Source organism: Dreissena polymorpha, chromosome 9 (genome assembly GCF_020536995.1).
Source record: "Dreissena polymorpha isolate Duluth1 chromosome 9, UMN_Dpol_1.0, whole genome shotgun sequence".
Classification (NCBI taxonomy): Eukaryota; Metazoa; Mollusca; class Bivalvia; order Myida; family Dreissenidae; genus Dreissena; species Dreissena polymorpha.
In genome coordinates, this window is record NC_068363.1 from 57,422,020 (window position 1) to 57,441,829 (window position 19,810).

A 19,810-nucleotide genomic window follows, 5' to 3' on the forward strand; every position below is an offset into this window, starting at 1 on the left:
TTTTGTTATGCATATAAGTAGGTAAATCTGGAACGACCTTGTCAAAAGTACTCGTTTTGCATAATGACCTATTCCTGGTATGCCCGTATCACGTATTATCATTTAGGCCGACATAATGTTAGCAAACTTAGGGCCCAAACTATAAAATACGCTTTATAAGAAATATGTTAAGAATATTGATGCAGCACATTGGAAAACATACATAAACATAGACAAAATATCGCATTTGTACTTCGAAAATTTACTGATCAGTGTTCAAGAACTTATCATTAGAATTTTTATTTGTATAAGGTTTACAAAATGGTGTATTTTTATTCAAATGATGTACAATATGCTCAAAAGACCGCCCTGGAAATGACCTGTACAGCTTATGAAGACAAGAAGAAGATCTGTTCATGAAAAGGTTGGAAATTATGTTAAATACCACACTTTTAAATAACCAAAGAACCTAATAATTAGTTTTCCTTTGAGGTCCATGTTTACATATTAACTGTTTTAAAATTACATAACTTTTTTTTCAAACGAAGCGATTATTTTGTGTTACCTCACACTTTCGTTTTACATCAGTATATCTTTAGGATCGAAGTACATTTAAACAGCGTGCATACATATAAAAAAGATATGACTGTCAGATCACAACAAAAGAACACAGGCAGTCAACATGTTTATACACGTTTATTACATACAGTGATTAACATACACGGTTTCCCATCAGTTATTTTTATCTATATAAATGAAATCATCAACAAAGAAGTATCACCATGTTAATCATGCGATCATGTGACTTCAAAAAACATTATAAAAGCCATGCCACTAATTCATGACCGTCATTTTTCAACTGCCCCTGCATTTAAGCAGGCTACTGAAAGAGATGCCGTTTGAAGACGTTATTTTCTTTCAAGATCCTTCGCATTTATTTTAAATTTTAAATGCTGTCGTTTAAGATAGAAACGTTAATCAAAGAAACGTGGATTTCTGTGAAGAAGAGGGCCTTTGGGCAGGAAATACTTGACCAGGTATGTACACCGAAGGTGTTCAATTAATTGATATGTGGTAATTTCCTCTACACTTATAGACCTTGGATTTATTTAATCTCTGCCGCTAACAACTTTACATGTGAACATTTTCAGATTGTGTGGTGTGAGTATGATGGAAATTGTTACTTGTATTGTCGACGGGCGGTCACAATTGCACCAGGATTGCGACATCTTAATGTGTGATCATACTGCGCTCTTATTACCTTTACTAAGATTGCTTTTTCATAAAACAAAACACTCTCGAGCATGAAATGGTTTAAATTTAAAATTGTACAATCCCGCATTTTCAGACTCTAATCCAGCTGAATCTACAACATGCTGTTAATTTGTTTGGAATAAGAGTACGCACCTCTAGAGGCCGATGCAAATGGCTCCATCTTAGAAACACGATCAGTGGAGAATTTAAGAATTATACCGCTCTGACCCTGAGAGTAAAGTTCTACATACAACCTCAGCAGCTCGATGTTAATACAAGGTAATTAAATAAATCAGTTTCTACTTAATACTTTGTATTCGTATTATTATAATGCAAGTTGTCGTAGAAAAAATATCTTCTGGAGAATATCAGGATCTTTCGCAGAAAGACAACAAAATATTTCGTTCACAACGAGTAAAAAATAAAGTTTTATTTATACTTATTATAATGCGCTGTGTCATGTTACAAACCGCAAAGAATCTATTGCCAGTATACGTTATTTATATTCTGTTATTAATTGTTTATTCGTCGATATGTTTTCTATTTTTATTCATCTCTTTTACACCATTGTTTTAAGTTAAAACGGAAATTGCGCAAAGTGCAGCCAAATGTAATGGTTATTGTTCCAGCAGAACAAAGCAATCTTTTTTTCAAGGAAATACCTCTACAGGCAGTTGCTGCAAGACCTTCGAGATGGCACACTTAAGCCATCGTCACAGGAACAAGCTATCCAACTGGTCACTCTCATTGCGCAGGCGCACCATGGACCCGGCAGCGAAAGAAACACAACTGCTGACAGCATTTTTGAAACATATTGTAAAATGCTGACGCCTGAAACGGAAGTATCCGAAGATGTGTTACAAAGGATAATGGGGTTTTGCAAGAAAATGTCAGGACTGAGTAAACGACAGGCGCAGATGAAATTACTCGAGTTAGCATCCACTTTGCCATTGTATGGATTCGAGCGGCATGTGACTGGAAACACGTTAGGAATAATTGCATTGCTGATCGGTTCTTCAGGTCTGAAGATTGAATACGACAGGCACGGGCGCACTTTAAGGTTTGTAGACTAAAAGCTTAAGATATGTAGGATAAAACGGACAGTTCAGCAACGTAAATGGTCATAAACCTTTAACAATCTGCAGATAAAGTCAATAAAATTATTATAAAATAAGATGAAATATTGGTTTACTTGCAGCATCCCTTTTTCTGAGATGATGAGAATTACTCAAGATGGAGGCAAAGTTGATATTAACACTTGCCAGGTTGGACAATCGCCACGTTGTTTGACAGTACGCATGTGCGATAAAGATCAAGCAAACGCCGCCTACAGAAGTCTGGGGGAAATGAAGACATTTTATCATGACGACGAAGTGCCTGCAAGCGTGAGAGATATGGCAGAGCAGTCATTCATAGGTTAAATACTTTCCAAGTTATGGAATTATACGATGTTGTGGTGGCAGTGTTCCCTTAACACAGACACTGCTAGTACGCACAACGTTTATCGTAGGATAAAATATTGCATACAATATTTTTGTATCCTATATAAAATCTATGTTCTTCTTTCAGCATAATAGCTCGTACTTGGGTGTTTTACAAATTTAAAAAATAGCCTACAAACATTCTTACTACGCATTGTCAGCGCATTATTGAATAACAATTAGCACATCATTATTAATCTTAAAAATTGTTGTATCATGAACAGAAAATTCAAACAGACAGGTATTAAGTATGCGTGTCAAACATAAAGTAGGCAAATCCAGATGTGTGATTATTAAAACAACCAAGCGCATGCTCTCATATGAAAATAGATTACCTTTCATTACTAAGGTTAATTGCATGGCGACACTGTTTCGAGCTAACAATGCCAATACACAAGTTCCGTTATAGATGGCTTCTTGGTTTGCGTTTTTGAGAAGAATTCATATTTTAGAAACATTACATATATTTCACATCTTTAAACAGTGTATGTTATTCCAGGAAAGAAATACGTCTTTGACGTCACCGCGACGTTACGTCAGATAGAGGACCAAGCTCAACGTTCACATAACACCATGCGAATTGTCAGGGACGTCGTAGATTCATTTTCACGGGGCACATTTTAAGATGTTGCATATCAATAAAATGACGACGGGGAGCACACATTTTGTTTTGTTTTAAAATTGTTTTCGAGACCATTAATGTTTGACCAACAGCTGTTCGTGTATAGTCATGTTATAGTTATGCAATGCGGTGTAGCTAAGTTTTACCTTAAATAAAAACATGGCATGTATATAATTTTATTGCTATTTAAAATGCTTGATAAATGAGCTGGTATTGTAAATTAAAATATATGTTAAAAATATGTATTCCAAATGGGCATCGTCTTTAGCCTTAAGCGTGCATTACATCCGACTGTCTGCGTACGTGGTATATTGAAAGTGAATATAAAGACGTTGGTCGCGAATGATCTTGGTTTCCAGGAGGACCTGAAATCGTGCTTTTCGCGAGTCTAGTCTCTTTAAACATTACCCAACTTACACCTTTATTTTGAACTATGGTGCCGTATTATATGAAAATGCATATGATATTCTTTAGTGAATAAAATTCTTAAGAATGATGTTTGTTTGAAATTGTGTCTTTTTGTGGACAATGTTTACAATCCAAATGGAGTTAAATACATCATTTTCTAAATCGTATTTCCAATGTGAATAAAAAAATATTTACGGCTTTATATAAGATGAAAATGTTAGACTTTACATGTTATGATTGTCTCTTATACAAGTGCAATATGCTAGTGCAATGCATTTAACCATAACCTCATCGTAACTCAGGGGTGATTGTTTCGTTAATGATTTCATGATATGTGTTGTAATTTTGTTAATGTTCAAGTTTAATATATATTTTAAAACATCAGTTGTAATTTATAACCGAAATATCGAATATAATAATATAGGCCTTCACACGATTTTGCATTGTAGAGCATTTAAATAGATAAAAAGTGTATTTTACACAGTAGGCAGCACGGTTTGAATTTATCCGTCCAATGCCGAAGAGTTTCTTAGACTAACAGTATGTGAAATGCCATTGTGTATCGATGGAATGTCCATTTATATGCCATTCTTCATTCGACGTGGCTTTATAGTATTCAGCTTTATAGTGTTAGTAAAATAAAACTTTTCACTAGCTAACTGAGGTTTTGTTTTAAATATTATGCATGATATAAATATGTGACACGAAAGTGTGTTATATAATAGGTTATGACGCAATAACGAACAGTTTGTATAGTGTTCCCACACTGTTTATTCAATTAACACATGTTGATTTTACCATAAGTAAAGTTTCCAAGATCAAGTTCCACAAAAAGTTTCGTGTTTTGTAAGATTCCGTATCAGATAATTGCATATTATCCATCGGAGGAAATTATTGTTTTTACCAGTTAGGATTAGATTGGCATTCGACCCAATACAAACGTTTGTAAATGCAATTTAAGTACCGTTATGTGTTTCTTTTTGTAACTGCCATGTTATGCATCGACTGGTCATGATTTGCAAACATACACAAACTAGATTAAAACTATTACTTACGTGCGTATGCTTACTTGGATTATTTTAAACGTGGGCATATAAAGCGGACTTGACGGCAAAGCGTCCATGAATGAAATGTTTAATTGTTTAGGTCATTTGTGTGACTTCTATATATTGGACCGACTGTTTTGTTATTAGGCAAGATTCCATTTACATTATACAAAGAACAACGGTATATTAAGGTTGTATTTTAAGCATCTAGTCTTAATGTAATAAATTATACGAAACAAAAACTATTTTATTATAAACTTTGCGTTTATATAACATTATCCCTTTTTCCAATTTCAATCTTAATTTCAAGAGTAATACGCAGATACGAGTTGATTATAAACGCAGTGAATACTGAATGAATCCCTTGTCATTATTTAATATAGAACGTGCACGAAGACCATCTGCTTTTGTCGTGAATCGAAACGCAGTAGCATACATATGTTTAGATTATTTAAAGGCACATGCTGATGTACAACCTTCCGACACCGGATCAAGAACCAACCTCTATATGCAATCAAAACAGCCAATAGTCTGTCAATTGGACTGATCGGAAAGAACACAAAGGAAATATTTGCCTTCAAGCACCTCGATCTGGAAATAAAAGTAAAATCGCGTTGTATCTTTCTGTCGCTCCAGTCTCCACCAGAGCACAAAACCACCACAAAACTAGATGTCTTTAATTTAAACACAAATAGTTGGAAATCACAGCTACATGAATTTTCAAAATTCGTCTCTACTTTCGCGATAGTCTAGTAAAATAATTAGGCTCGGAATTACCTAATAAACTTTGAACCTCACCCCCCCCCCCCCCCCCCCCACGCAAACGCATGAGACATTTTAAAAGAAACACAATTGTGTCAATTTATGGATATCTTTTAGCAGGGCCACTGGAGCCACTGGAAGCAGAAAAATAGAATAATCAAAGCTTTTCCTCACAATTTCTAAATTTAGCAAATTGTTATGCTGCATTTTTCAATATCACCTCCAATTGAACTGCGTTGTGTGAAAATGGGTCTTATGCCATATGCAGCCAGGGTAGCTCCTCCTCGAAAGACTGTGCAGAAGCGCTGTCTGCTCTGGATATATGATGGCCGCATATGACAAAAGACCAACTTTCGCATGATGCTGGTCAATTGAAATAGTACTAAGCTAAAGAGTCTGAAATTAAACCACCTCTAAAGCAAGCTAATGTTAATTCAGACAATATTGATCAACATACATGTTTTATCAATATGATTTTAATTAATGGCAAACGAACATCAACAAATAAGGCATAACAATAAAACCAAATACATTCAATTTCGGATTTTAAATCGGCTTCTCGATATTGAAAACAAAAAAAGTATAACAAATGGCAAATATTGAACAAGAGGTGCATGATGGCTGTTCATTGCTCACCTAAATTCACATTGCTGAGAAATGTGTTGCACAATGTACAATAAGGAAAAACAAGTTATTACTGGGACTCCCAATTTTTAGCCTTTGTAATCAACAAGAAAGACAACCCCTACAGCTGTCTACAACATGCAGTTTTGGAATTGTCTTGACTGTTAGAATCGAAAACTTGTTTGAAAACTGTATATCCGATTTAACAGGAATTTAACAATTGGATGTGTACCTACTGGCAATGTATGAGTAATTGATGCAGAATATCTTTCATGGCAATGCCCGAGATACAATGTGACCTCACTGGACACGACCAGTTTAATCTCAGGTACATAATATGAACAATCTTTGTAAAGGAGCATTCCATAGTTATTTTTTAAATTGATTGTTGATTGGTAGTTGCACAATTCGTTTTCGTTGTCAAAGATAATGTTTTTCTGATCTAGTGTTCTTTTGCATATATTTCAAAGCTTGGGACTGTCCATGCATGTAGGCATTCGTTTGACGGATATATGTGCTCAATTTTAAAAACAAAAATGACATAGAAAATATTGCTTTCCGGTAGACGTCCCCAAGGAATATTTAACAGCAATGCATTGTTTATGATAATATAAAACATCCCGTCGGACGCCTTACACCATATATTGGTAGTTTAATCATATTTGGCATGTTCACGTTTACGTAGCTCAATGCTATTTTGGTAACGGTTATACACTCTGTATAATAGTATCTCTGTTCCTGGCTACACTGATTTTAGTGACGTCATCGCTTTTATATTTCTTCATACCACATACTTTAACTTTTTTATGCATAGGTCACTGGGTTAAATGCGTTCAATTTGAATTATCCCCACGTTTTTCGGAGAAAAAGTGGGGATATTGTGGTGATGTGCGTCTGTCCGTCAGTCCGTCCGTCCTTGCCACCTGCGTCTCCTAGACTATTCGCACTAGAACCTTGAAACTTACATACATGATAGCTATGAGCATATGTGCGACGGTGACAGTGACGGAATTTTGATCTGACCCCTGGGTCAAAAGTTATGGGGGTTGGGGCGGGGTCGGGTCAGAGATTTTCACTCATTTTTTATGCTATTTTACATAAACTTCTTCATTTCTGCACCGATTTACTTCAATTGATACTGAGCCTCTCTTATGACAATACGGTCAATCTCAACTATGCATGGCCCCATTACCAACCCTGGGGCGCCCCGGCCACATAGGCCACGCCCACCATAAATTGCCTTTTACTATATTTTCTTCATTTCTACACCGATTCACTTCAAATTGTGATTGACCCTCTTTTATGACAATACAGTCAATCTCAACTATGCATGGCCCCATTACCAACCCTGGGGCGCCCCGCCCACATAGGCCACGCCCACCCAAAATTGCATTTTACTATAATTTCTTCATTTTTGCACCGATTTACTTCAAATTGATACTGAACATCTCTTATGACAAAACGGTCAATCTCGACTATGTATGGCCCCATTACCAACCCTGGGGCGCCCCGCCCATAATAGGCCACACCCACCCAAAATTGTCATTATCCCCACGCTTTTTGAAAAGCGTGGGGATATTGTGGTTTTCTCTGCCGTCCGTCCGTCCGTCAGTCCGTCCGTCCTGGCTACTATCTCCTCCTACACTATTAGCACTAGAACTTTGAAACTTACACACATGGTAGCTATGAGCATATGAGCGACGCTGCCCTATTTGGAATTTTGATCTGACCCCTGGGTCAAAAGTTATGGGGGTTGGGGTGAGGCCGGGTCAGAGATTTTTACTCACTTTTAAGGTTATTTTACTATAATATCTTCATTTCTACACCGATTGTCTTCAAATTGTTACTGAACCTCTCTTTTGACAATACGGTCAATCTCAACTATGCATGACCCCATTACCAACCCTGGGGCGCCCCGCCCACATAGGCCACGCCCACCCAAAATTGTCTTTTACTATAATTCATTCATTTCTACACCGATTCACTTCAAATTCATACTGAACCTCTCTTATGACAATATGGTCAATCTCAGCTATGTATGGCCCCATTACCAACCCTGAAGCGCCCCGCCCACATAGGCCACGCCCACCCAAAATTGCCTTATACTATAATTTCTTCATTTCTACACCGATTCACTTCAAATTGATAGTGAACCTCTCTTATGACAATACGGTTAATCTCAACTATGCATGGCCCCATTACCAACCCTGGGGTGCCCCGCCCACATAGGCCACGCCCACCCAAAATTGCCTTTTACTATAATTTCCTTATTTCTACACCGATTCACTTCAAATTGATACTGAACCTCTCTTATTACAATACAGTCAATCTCAACTATGCATGGCCCCATTGCCAACCCTGAGGTGCCCCGCCAACATAGCCCACGCCCACCCAAAATTGCCTTTTACTATAATTATTCATTTCTACATCGATTCACTTCTAATTGATACTGAACTTCTCTTTTGACAATACGGTCAATCTCAACTATGCATGGCCCCATTACCAACCCTGGAGCGCCCCTGGGTCAGACATGCGGCGTGGGGATACGCGTCGGCCTCTGCCGCGTTATTTCTAGTTATATTGTCTCTCTGACGGGCGTTTCTTGTTTGATTTATTTTTCAGCAGTCACATAAACAACCAAGCTATGTAATATGAATCTTTTACACCCATTATTGCTGCTTCTTCCTGTATTTGCGCGATTATGATCTAAAAAATTAACTTCATGACACTATATTCTAAAATCTTTTTCTATATAGAAGGAATGTAGATGACATTTGTTCGTAGTTTCATTTCATCGTTCCTCAAAAAGTTGTAACTCTGTTGCACTGGTATCTTTCCTACCATTGAGTAATTAAATGGTATTTAATTGAATGCGTTTTAATTACATTGTATTATTGTTTAATTTGAGTTACAATGCTATGAGGTTAAATTTTATTTACACTTAAATGTTTAATGAATATTCCTGGGTCAAGTGTGAGGTTGAGCGCTCTAAAACCGGTTTAATCCCCCAATGCTTTGCATTGACCGTTCCAAGGCGGTGACCCCAGCTTTATTCTTATATGTGTTTATGTTGTTTTGTATTTGTGCTGTTTTGTACTGTTTGGGCAATCGGTCACTTGCCTTAAATAAAGGACCAACTAATTGTTTATAATAATAATTCAATACTGCTCCAGCAGCTGGAGTCTCGCTTCTTTTTATTGCTCGTTGCCAGTCCTGAATTCCCAAACAATTTCCCAACAAGCATATGTGACACACAGTACATATTGAACGACATATTCTATTACGCCACCGCATCTTCAATTATTTAACAAAAACACTTATGTAGATACAATACGTAAATGAAAATTGCATTGGCCCAAAAAGGAGTCAACATTAATGTATTGCCGGAATCCCCGTCCCTGTGCATAATTGCTGTTTGCGTTTGTCAAGATTGAAGTGGGTTGCCATAAAATGCACGACGGTAGGTAATTGGTATGTGGAGTGAAAGTGTCTATAGCTATAGAAAGCTGGTGCAAGTTTAGCGTCACATCTTTTATATTTCAATTGTGTGATAATTTGCATATATTCATATATCATTAGAGTGCATGAGCGAAACCAAAAGATTGAACATCACTGTAACAAATGCAAAGCATCAGTGAGCATATACAATAATTATCGCACTATATTCATGTACCAACATTTATCTCATGTGAATGCATTTGGTGTTTTTTTTACCGGATGCCAAACTCTAGCCAAGGTGATTCGGAGTGATTGCTTAGAGATTTAGCAGCAAACATTGCAACGACTGTCAATAGATAAAAGGTTTGCTTCAACTGCCATCAATAATGAAGGTCATGTACTCACTGGCGCAAATAATCGTATGATTCACGCAGTTTTAAAAGAAATGAAAGTGGCGTGATCCACAGGAGATTTTAAACAACAATGACGCTTCACATGATGTACTTTTTGTTACCTGTAAAAACAGGTAGGTATTAAATGCATCAAACGTGGAGCTTACCTAATGTTGGAATATGCACAAAACAACAATTTCTTCGTATCATATAACATCGGGACGGCCTTGTTAAACCTCAAGTACCGCTTTTCAGAAAACCGGTTAATTGACTTAACCGCATGGCCGATTACCACGGTCGCCACCTCTTTTAAGATGAATTAACAAATGCGCCAATGCAACTTCCGATGTTGCGCTAAGGAGCGGATAGTTTTATTCTACCAATATAATCTGTATACATGTATATTCTGTACGGATTTGGGTTAACAAATTTATGTTCAAGAATAAAAATAGGAACATTATCCTTTAGGTATGAGTAATGTGACTGACAAATTATATACCTAGAATTGGGGCCATCTCCTGTTCTCAGTGCCTTAACCTTGGCATTTGTCTATCATCTTTAGAAAAATGTAAAAGTAATTATCTATAAGAACGGCAAGAAGCAAATGTTGTTGAGCATGCAACAATTTGAACATGGTCAACGCATTACAAAGGTTTACATCAGATGTTTATGTTCGACTAAATAATTTTTTTTCATATATATACAACATGGATATATCTGTCCGACAATTTGTTGCTATATCTAGTTTATAAAAGAAAAACTACCCTTACGGGATTACACTATTTAAATGTTCTCGTAAACGGAATGAATTTGTTTTTCAATTAATGAAAATATTTATGAATTTTAACATATACCTTACAAAAAAACTACTTACGCTGCAATTGAACTGTCAATTTATGCGCATTGATATTTATTTAATGTTTCGCGTTTTTGCAAATGTGGTTTACCCTCGTCGTGGTCAAACGTAATTGCTTGTTTTCCACATGTTGTTTTGCCATAACGGATAATCTTTATAAGTAATGACGGAGTTTTTATTTGCAGGTTACCGATAAGGATGTTATATGTTTAGCAATCAATTTGTAAAATAAAATATAAAAGTTATTGAACACTTTATTATTATGATTAAACTTGCAAATATCTACGAAATGTATAGTATCTAACAATCCATTATGGACAAATTACTTATATATTTTTTACAATACATATATGTACCAAATCTAATTTAAGAAAACATTTTTTAGCGTTTAATTACTCCACGAAATGACCGCTCAGCAAATCTACCAAGAGAAAACATGAATGATGATAAATGTGTTTAGTGACCAAACATTCGTCTGTCATCTGTTGTTTATGAAACCATGTTGTAAGGAAGTAAATTTGGGTTACTTTCGATTGTCCCACATTTTAATTTTAAGGATTAAAAATTGATATCGGACAATACAGGTAAGTTTAATGCGCCTGCCTAAAATTATGCTATTTTTACAATACATCGTATCGTTGGTTTCAATCTAAAGGGGGTTAACTTCGGGGAGTATCCCTCATATTTATTCATGTATTTATTAACACATACTATAAACATAAAATTAAACATTATAAATGCTTCTCGATAAAGATTTCTTATTCTCTCCAATTGGATAAAAATATAGATACAGTTTTTTTTAAACATATACACAACCAATAGATTTAATACCCTTTGAATACATATTCTGCATACATTCTGATGGCACAGCTTAACACTATTTCCCATGTTTTGAAGAGGATGAAGATACCAGTATATAAATATTAAAATCCTGAAACCGTCAAGCACAAGGCCCATCCCTCAATGTTTATTATCTGCTGTCAAAAGCATAGGGATAAAGGCGTTGTACGTCAGTCTGTTCTGTCTGTCACAAACTTATCTGCGCTTAATCTCAGAAATTATATAAGACATCAACGAGAAACTTCATTGGTGTATATAGATACAAATGAGAAGAAGTACCATGCACAATAATCATTGCTCTACACTTTCGCATGCATGTTTGTCCAAATCTTGTGATTCGTGTGAAGATCTAGATCTTTACCCTTCTTTTTAAACTCTCCACCTCTACCTGTAGGGTGTTTTAGATTTCTGATTTTGAGACAATGTCATTGACAACTTGTAGTATAATTAAATAACCTTTCAAATTTCCATGTCTACAGTACTTGGCTCTGAATATATATAGAGCAAAGTACTGTAGTACATTTTTATACTACAAGTTGTCAATGTCATTGTTGTAAATTCATCTTCATATTTAGTTTTAGACGTTACTCGTGAATTTTGGGTACGGTATTTAAACGGATCGAACAATAACAACAAATATCGAATAATTTTATTACCAACAACAACAACAATATGATGAAGGTCAAAATATACTAAATAATTTCCCTATATAATTCAATGTAAAAGCGACATCTATAAGCGAAAATAAATGCAACATTTTGCACATAGAGACCCCCATAACCATACCTTTTCTTAAAGGCCAATTTACCGGAGTCGATTTGTGCACTAAAAAAGATATGTCATGTATTAATCAAGAAAGATCAAAAGTCAAAATCGACTGTTTTTGCAACTTTTTTTCCGACCGTTTTTTAGTGGAATGTAACCTTTTTCAGTGCAATGTTTTTGTTTTGTCTCTAATTTATCATATATCAGGGATTTAGTAGTGAACACCTATTCACGCCCTACTACTTTCTCCAAATGATAAAGCCAAAACAAAAGTTTAAAGTGTACAACATGCCTTCGAATCAACTTTGTTACTTTTTAGAGAGTACAGCCCTACATGAAACGGTTATTTAGTATACTGTTACCTGAAGAAGCTTTAAAAAACACGTTAAGTTACAAGTGGTGATCTGTGCAGATATTAAAAGGGTGAGTGGGCATTGACACTTTGTTGGAGACTTTACTGAAAGTTAATTTCTGGCAACTAACATGTTGTGCCGGTGCCCGGCCTACGAAACGCGCACACGCCTCATAATTGGAAACCAGTGGCCAATCAGAAGATAGCTTACTAAGAGCACGAGTTTTTACGCTCTCTTGTGCACGGGCGGTTGATGTGAGTAGCCGTATTCTCCCTAGGTGAGTATTGCAAGGAGTAATTGTAAGCCTGTGACGACTGATTATGTTAGCCTGTGACTGTGTCGTAATACGTGTTTTTCTGGAGGAGTATTCCCAGAAGGTTTAAGTGCCATTCCGTGACATGTACCTGACGAGTGTACTCGGCGAGCCGACGAGTGTACTCGGCGGGCCGACGAGTGTAGCCGACGAGTTTCCCTCAAAGACGACGAGGACGTTTGGTGCATCCTGACGAGGATTCCAGTCGATGTCAACGTGAGTATTATATTTAATGTCGTTGCTAGTGATTGCTGTAGTTGTAGACGAACCCCACAAAGACCTAACCGTGAAAACACTACAAACATATGGCACTTTTCTTTAAACATGGTAGTAGTTGACGAGTATTTTCCGGACATTTTAACATACTTCGTGACTGATTATCGAATAGTGTTATCTTCTCATATAAGTGCTTGCATCATTAAGGTTCGAGTGGTCATTGTTGGCTCGGGTACTACTTACATGTACCCCGGGTACTCTTAAGTATACTATGGGAATGGTTCAGGTGCATGCCAAATTGGGAAAATTAACTTTTATCATCCAATTTGGGGAATTTATTAATTATGCTGAAAACTTTATAAAACATGTGCAAATAATAAGTTGCATATTAACATCGAAGTGATGAATGATTACCTGCAAAGTCCTGTTTCTATCAACACACTTAACGAGTTTATTACATTAAACACTCTTAACTGAAGCCATGCTTGAAATAAGCAACGGTCTAAATCTGGGCTCTTGAGCTTCATGTTCCATACGATAATCTTCCTCTGACTGAACAAGGTTTGCGTCAGTAGACTCAACCGTCAATGTAGCTTTGCTATAAACAACGTCTGACACTATGCACGGGACTCATTATTTGATAGAATCTACATAATCCCCAATTTTAAAAGTCAAAATTGTATTAATGTGCAATTGTTAATCAGTACCGGTAATTTGTTTTCCTGTCTTTATATTACACCGAAATTGGTTACATTTTACTGAACGAGTAGTTCAATAGTATGGCTCCATGGCACTTAAGATGCAAACAATAGTGACTCAGTTTTGCGTGAAAACCCCAGTGTCTCTATCAATGGATAGTTTCAGAGGTTTTGTGGCGTTGCTGTACCTACCAAACTAATCAGTAATTACCCTGAACTCCTCCGCCAAAAAATTGTGGCCATTTACCAGGCCTTTCCCGCCCTATGCCATGGGCCCGAAATTCGGTCTCATTCCCAATGCAAATCTGGTTGTTTTTTTCCCAATAAAAAAATCCCAATTCCAAAAAAACAACAACTATAAATATATAAGTTAATCTGATCCAGTGTAGAAAATAGAAAATATTGCATGATTAAATTATCTGTTGCCTTGAATTTGTTAAAAAAAGAGTAAAATATGTTAAATTGATTATTTTAGACTTTCCTTATTTTCCCCAAAATCCGGCCTTTCACGTGATTTTTTTCACCCAAAAAAGGCCAGGTCCTTCCTACAAAATCAGATAAAACACCTGCACTTATCACACATGTACCAGGGTTAGGTAAATATACTTAATCTTACCCGGTCAATATTAGACTGTACCCAAGTTGTATTCCTGCCCAAAATCCGATGTCGTTGCACGCGCTACCGATTACCGCAAAACGATACTGTTTATCTTAAACAAACTTCTCTCATAAAAAACTGCATCAACATGCTTTTTGAGTATCAGTTTCGATAATATTGAGGCCATTTGACAGAAAATTGACATAAATGTCAATAAAATTAATTTAAAAAAATAACCGACAACGAAAGATTTAGCTTTAAGTTTTCCAGGTTCGTTTAAGTATATTTACCGTACCCGGGGTACATGTAAGTACACTTAAGTCGTACCCGGGTTACATGTAAGTAATACCCGAGTCGACAATGACCAATCAAACATTATTAAGGCAATATCATTTGTTTTCACAAATCATGAAATGTTTATTAATCGTTTAGAACAAACATATTATTTGTGTGTTTATTCTCTTGGAACGTAAACCAAGCGACTCTCATCTGGGGAAATATCATGAGCTGTTAATGTTCCTCAAGCTCCTCTTGAATTCTTTGAGGTTTTACCAATACATTAGTACAGCAGAGCTCGAAGTTTGTTCTGGTAAAGGAAGAAACGATGCAAAAAGCTATGTCCCAAGTATCTTTATAAATCAAGATAAATTAAAAGAATACATCGCAACAAACCCAATTCCAAAAATCCAACATCAACATCAAAATGATGGAAACAAAAAAAAAACGTAAAAAAAAACCCTGATTTCAATCTTAAAGCAGAAGTTTTGAAATGACCCTTATAGCAAAGGAAATAGACAATATAGCAAATCAACCTAAATGGTTACACTGCACTTTTAATGCTCCCCCAATATTTATTTTGGGGGGAGCATATAGTCGCCGCTTCGTCTGTCCGCCCGTGTGTCCGTCCGTGCACAATTTTTGTCCGGGCTATTTCTCAGCAACTAATGACCGAAATTCAATGAAACTTTATGGGAAGCTTTACTACCAAGAGGAGATGTGCATATTATCAGCGGGTTCTGGTCGGATGATTTTTCACAGAGTTATGGCCTTTTGGAATTTACTATGAAAAAATATTGCCCCCCAACTACTGTGCCCTCAAGACATTTCCTTTTATCTGAATATATAGTGCAATATTGTGACAAAAAACCTTTGGGGAGCATCACCCGTCTCCGACGGTTTCTTGTCAAATAGATGGTGCCTGAACCAATCAAACTTAGCTAGTCTATAAACACCCCTTTGTTAGGCCTAGATGGATGACTGATATGGATTAATGTTTATAATGGCTAATCGCTTATATGATCAGCAAAACTCCATTTGAGAAATATCCACTGATAAATGTATGCATATTTTTAACACCAAAATATTTATTGAATAATACACAGCACACTTAGCATATGATATTTAATTGTGAATATTTCAATATTACATACTGAATGGTGTTAGAAAATAATAATAATATTATAAATGATATTTAAATTCTAAAATGTATGTAAAAAGTCAATGTGGTAGACATTAATTGTATTTGGGTTAAATATTAGTCTAAGAAAGTTCAAATACTTTTTTATGATGTGGAGATATAATTGATTCTGGCAAGAACACATAATATTTTGACACTTTCGATATTTTTAATTAGTTGCCCACAGCCTGATTTAAATGTACTTTTCCCTTTTAAACGCTGCTCTACTGATTAACATATTTTATAAGCAGACAAATTGCAACAATAAGACCATTATTATTATGTGAAGATAAAAAAGAAATCAGTATTAAACACTATATCTCTGTTCTTTAACTTCAGTTATTTGCTATTGTGTTGCTCTTTTTTATGAAGATGCACTAAAAATACACTTGTACAGAAAGCGCATTTTTTTGGCAAATCAGAAGATACACTTATATGCAAAAAAATGCACTAAAAGAACAGTAAAATGCACTGAAAGATAATGAAAAAACAGAAAAAGTCACTTTAGTGCACTTAATTATGAAAAAGTGCAGATAAAATACATTTTTCGGTAAAAATGCCAAAAAATTCACTTTTTAAAGCGGATTTTGTTAAAAGGTGCATTTTCTTTTGAGAAGGGAATGTTTTTCTTAAAAAAAAATATATCAATAAATCAATGCAATACTGTCGCATATGTAAATTATGTGTATATAGTGCTGATGCATGTTTTGTTCCTTAGTGCTCTGTGTTACCAGAAAACGTGCTACGTGAAAACTTGCTGACATAATTTACTATATGATATTGTTTATTGTATTTGAAACTGTTTTGAAATATTGGTAAATAAAAGTATTAAGTATATATTTGGTTCATATTAATTCATAACAGGTAGTAGTACGAAGTAGAACGGAGTTAGATCAATATGTGTACTCTTCAACTGGAGCAGAAAATGTACTACGAGTAAAAGTAAAAGTTCGTAAACAAAAGTTTATTATAAATCGGATGGCTCGAACTTTTGTTACCGTTCTCGACGAGTTCAAGCCATCAGTTTTCAACTGTATTGTCTTCATCAAAATCATCATCATCATCATCAATTCCATCCTTATTGTTGCTTTTGTATTAAGAGCATTGGCATTGCTTCAGCAGTAGCAGCATCATCAATTTCAATGCCGTTATCATTTATCAAAACGTATGTTGGAACGTGATAATATGATTTCAAATATGTAATCTAGCCAACCGTATACAGAATTCTCAGAGTAGAGGCTTATCATAGATTGTTTCTAGAGATACCAATAAAAAAACTACCATCGGTATACTGTTTACACAACCTGGCATCCAGTACCTGGCCAAGAAATCTTATGAAAGCCTCCTAATGCTTATCAGCTATCAGGCATCATATACAATGTTTATCAATGTATCCCAGGTAACAGTATGCTTGGTGTTAGACTGACGTATCTTATGCTAGTAGGCACAGTAGATAAGGCTGTTTGGTCTAAGCCCGGAATAAAATATTGCTGCGGATATGTTTTCGGCTGATCATCAGCCAGCCAGCATGATGGAGTTTGTTCCAAGTCTGACAGTTCTGGAGACTGTTCAGGTTGTATATAATATGCCCTCTGCTGGGGATATATGCAGATTAAAGCTACTAATTCATGCCTGGCTTTCAAATATAAGTAATTGAAATGTGTTTGTTTTGAAATAAAGCCTACAGTTATATTGTCACAAATGGCTGTGCTCAATTTCGTTAAATTTTGAAGAAAATCATGGAAGTTAATTAAAACTGAGTGTTAATAGTATCAACATAAGTGGAGAATAAATGATGGCCATTAAGTATTTGAGTTATGATATATAAATTTAATACCCTCTTTGTAATGACCCTCTTTTATAAAAACATTCTCAGTCCTTGCTAGCAAATCTGAATATAATTTAATTTCTCCCAAGTGTATACACATTTAAACTACCATGGTCATTGAAATTAACATCACATATGGAAAAAGAATAAAAGCACATGCTAAATGATCACAATAATTGAAATATGTAGACGATGAAGATTCATGTGTGTGTGTGTGTATTTCAAAGTTTAATAAAGAGGACCTTCCACGCCTTCGGATCTGGAATGACTGTCCCAGCACTTACCTACCTGATCAACTTTACTATGCTAATGAAATGGGGAAGTTTATAATTAAAGGCTCTATAAAGGTGAAGATCAATAATTAGTTACCGATTTTAAATATTTTTTTCATATTTTATTCATAAAGGTTATCAAAAAACAATATATATATATATATATATATATATGCTATTGGACATTACAATAAAAATTAAGCAATACAACTCGTTTGGAGCTCAAAATAAAGTGCCCTACAAGTCAATTGTGTTAACAAACAATCAGTTTATTTACATCGCTGTTTACTCTTACTCGGAAAAGAGAAAGTGAAAGTGACTCAGGCCACCAAAATTTAACGATGATTTTTAACGTTGTCCGGTATCACCCACAAAGTAGGTCTCTTCTAAATGGTTAAAACGTATGTAGTGATCTAATAAGTTACTTTCTGCTGGTTAAAAGATGTTTAAAATAGAATTAAAATTGAATTTTCTTTCGGCTATTTTTAGCATATTTCACCGCTATGAGGCTACACATCACGTTAGTTGCAAAAATATAAACATTTCTTCCAATTATAAAACGGGTTTATCTTCCATAATTCTTGACAACGTTGTACCTAAGCTGTTTTATTATCAGTTTTTATGCAAGAGTAACTGAAATCCGGTAAAAATCAGACCAGTTGATATGCATAGTAATTCGATTTGTCACCTTTATAGAGCCTTTAAAGCTTCAATTTCTAGCTATTAAGTTTTTACTGAAGTGTGTTCAATTTTGATGTGGTCGATGTGGGGGGAGTGGAAATACCAGTAACCGTGGAAAACCCACCTGTCCAGTATGGCAACCACTTACCAAGCTGACATGCGCCTGGGGTGACGATTGAACCCAGGTTTCCAAGATGAGGAGCCCAAAAACAAACCTCTGCGCTTACCTGACAGTAAAAAACTATGATGTATGATTACCGTAAGTGTTACTCTTATGTCTAAGTGTATTAAATCTTATAAAAGGTACTTTTTTAATCAAATTGTTGACAGAAATTAAGTTAATGAAAAGTTATATTAGTATATGAAGAAACTTTGCTTACCACTATATTGACCAGTTTGGTACAATATATCAATGCAAAATGCAATATGGCTTGTGAAACAAGTATTCATTTGAAGAATTTCAGTTCTACCAAACATTCATGGTTCAATTTATATGCTTAATGTTTTAAAAAGTTTGGGAAAAAGGTTCCAACCATAGTTAATTTCTGTTATACTTTAAAGGTAAACATGTATATGCTTTTCTATAACTAAGCAGCCACAGAGAAAAGTTTACCCCAACAATAAACCTGGACAATATATTTTATTCCTCCCTCGTTTTTTCAGTTGTGATACAATAAATTTCAATATAATCTGATAGCTTTCCATAGCAACCATTTTAATGGTGCATCTATTACCATTTGGAACATTTTCAATGCATAGTTTTGCACAATGCTTCAATTACTTACTGTTTCACTTTTTGGAATAGATTTATAACACAATATTCCAATGGTCACTTAAAATAAATAAAACAATATACAGAGCAAAAAACTAATTGTTTCATTTCTGAAAAAATTGTTTAATTAATACTTCATAATATACCATTTAAACT

General features: G+C 35.3%; 1 protein-coding gene across 1 annotated transcript; it reads left to right on the forward strand.

Annotated features, from left to right (window-relative positions):
* Positions 1-816: 816 nt before the first annotated feature.
* LOC127845802 (uncharacterized) lies at positions 817-3,832 on the forward strand. The gene is made up of 5 exons (XM_052376955.1): positions 817-1,016; positions 1,328-1,512; positions 1,889-2,293; positions 2,432-2,649; positions 3,214-3,832. The coding sequence occupies exons 1-5, from the start codon at positions 930-932 to the stop codon at positions 3,336-3,338; spliced, it is 1,020 nt and encodes a 339-aa protein (XP_052232915.1). The 5' UTR covers positions 817-929; the 3' UTR covers positions 3,339-3,832.
* Positions 3,833-19,810: the final 15,978 nt, after the last annotated feature.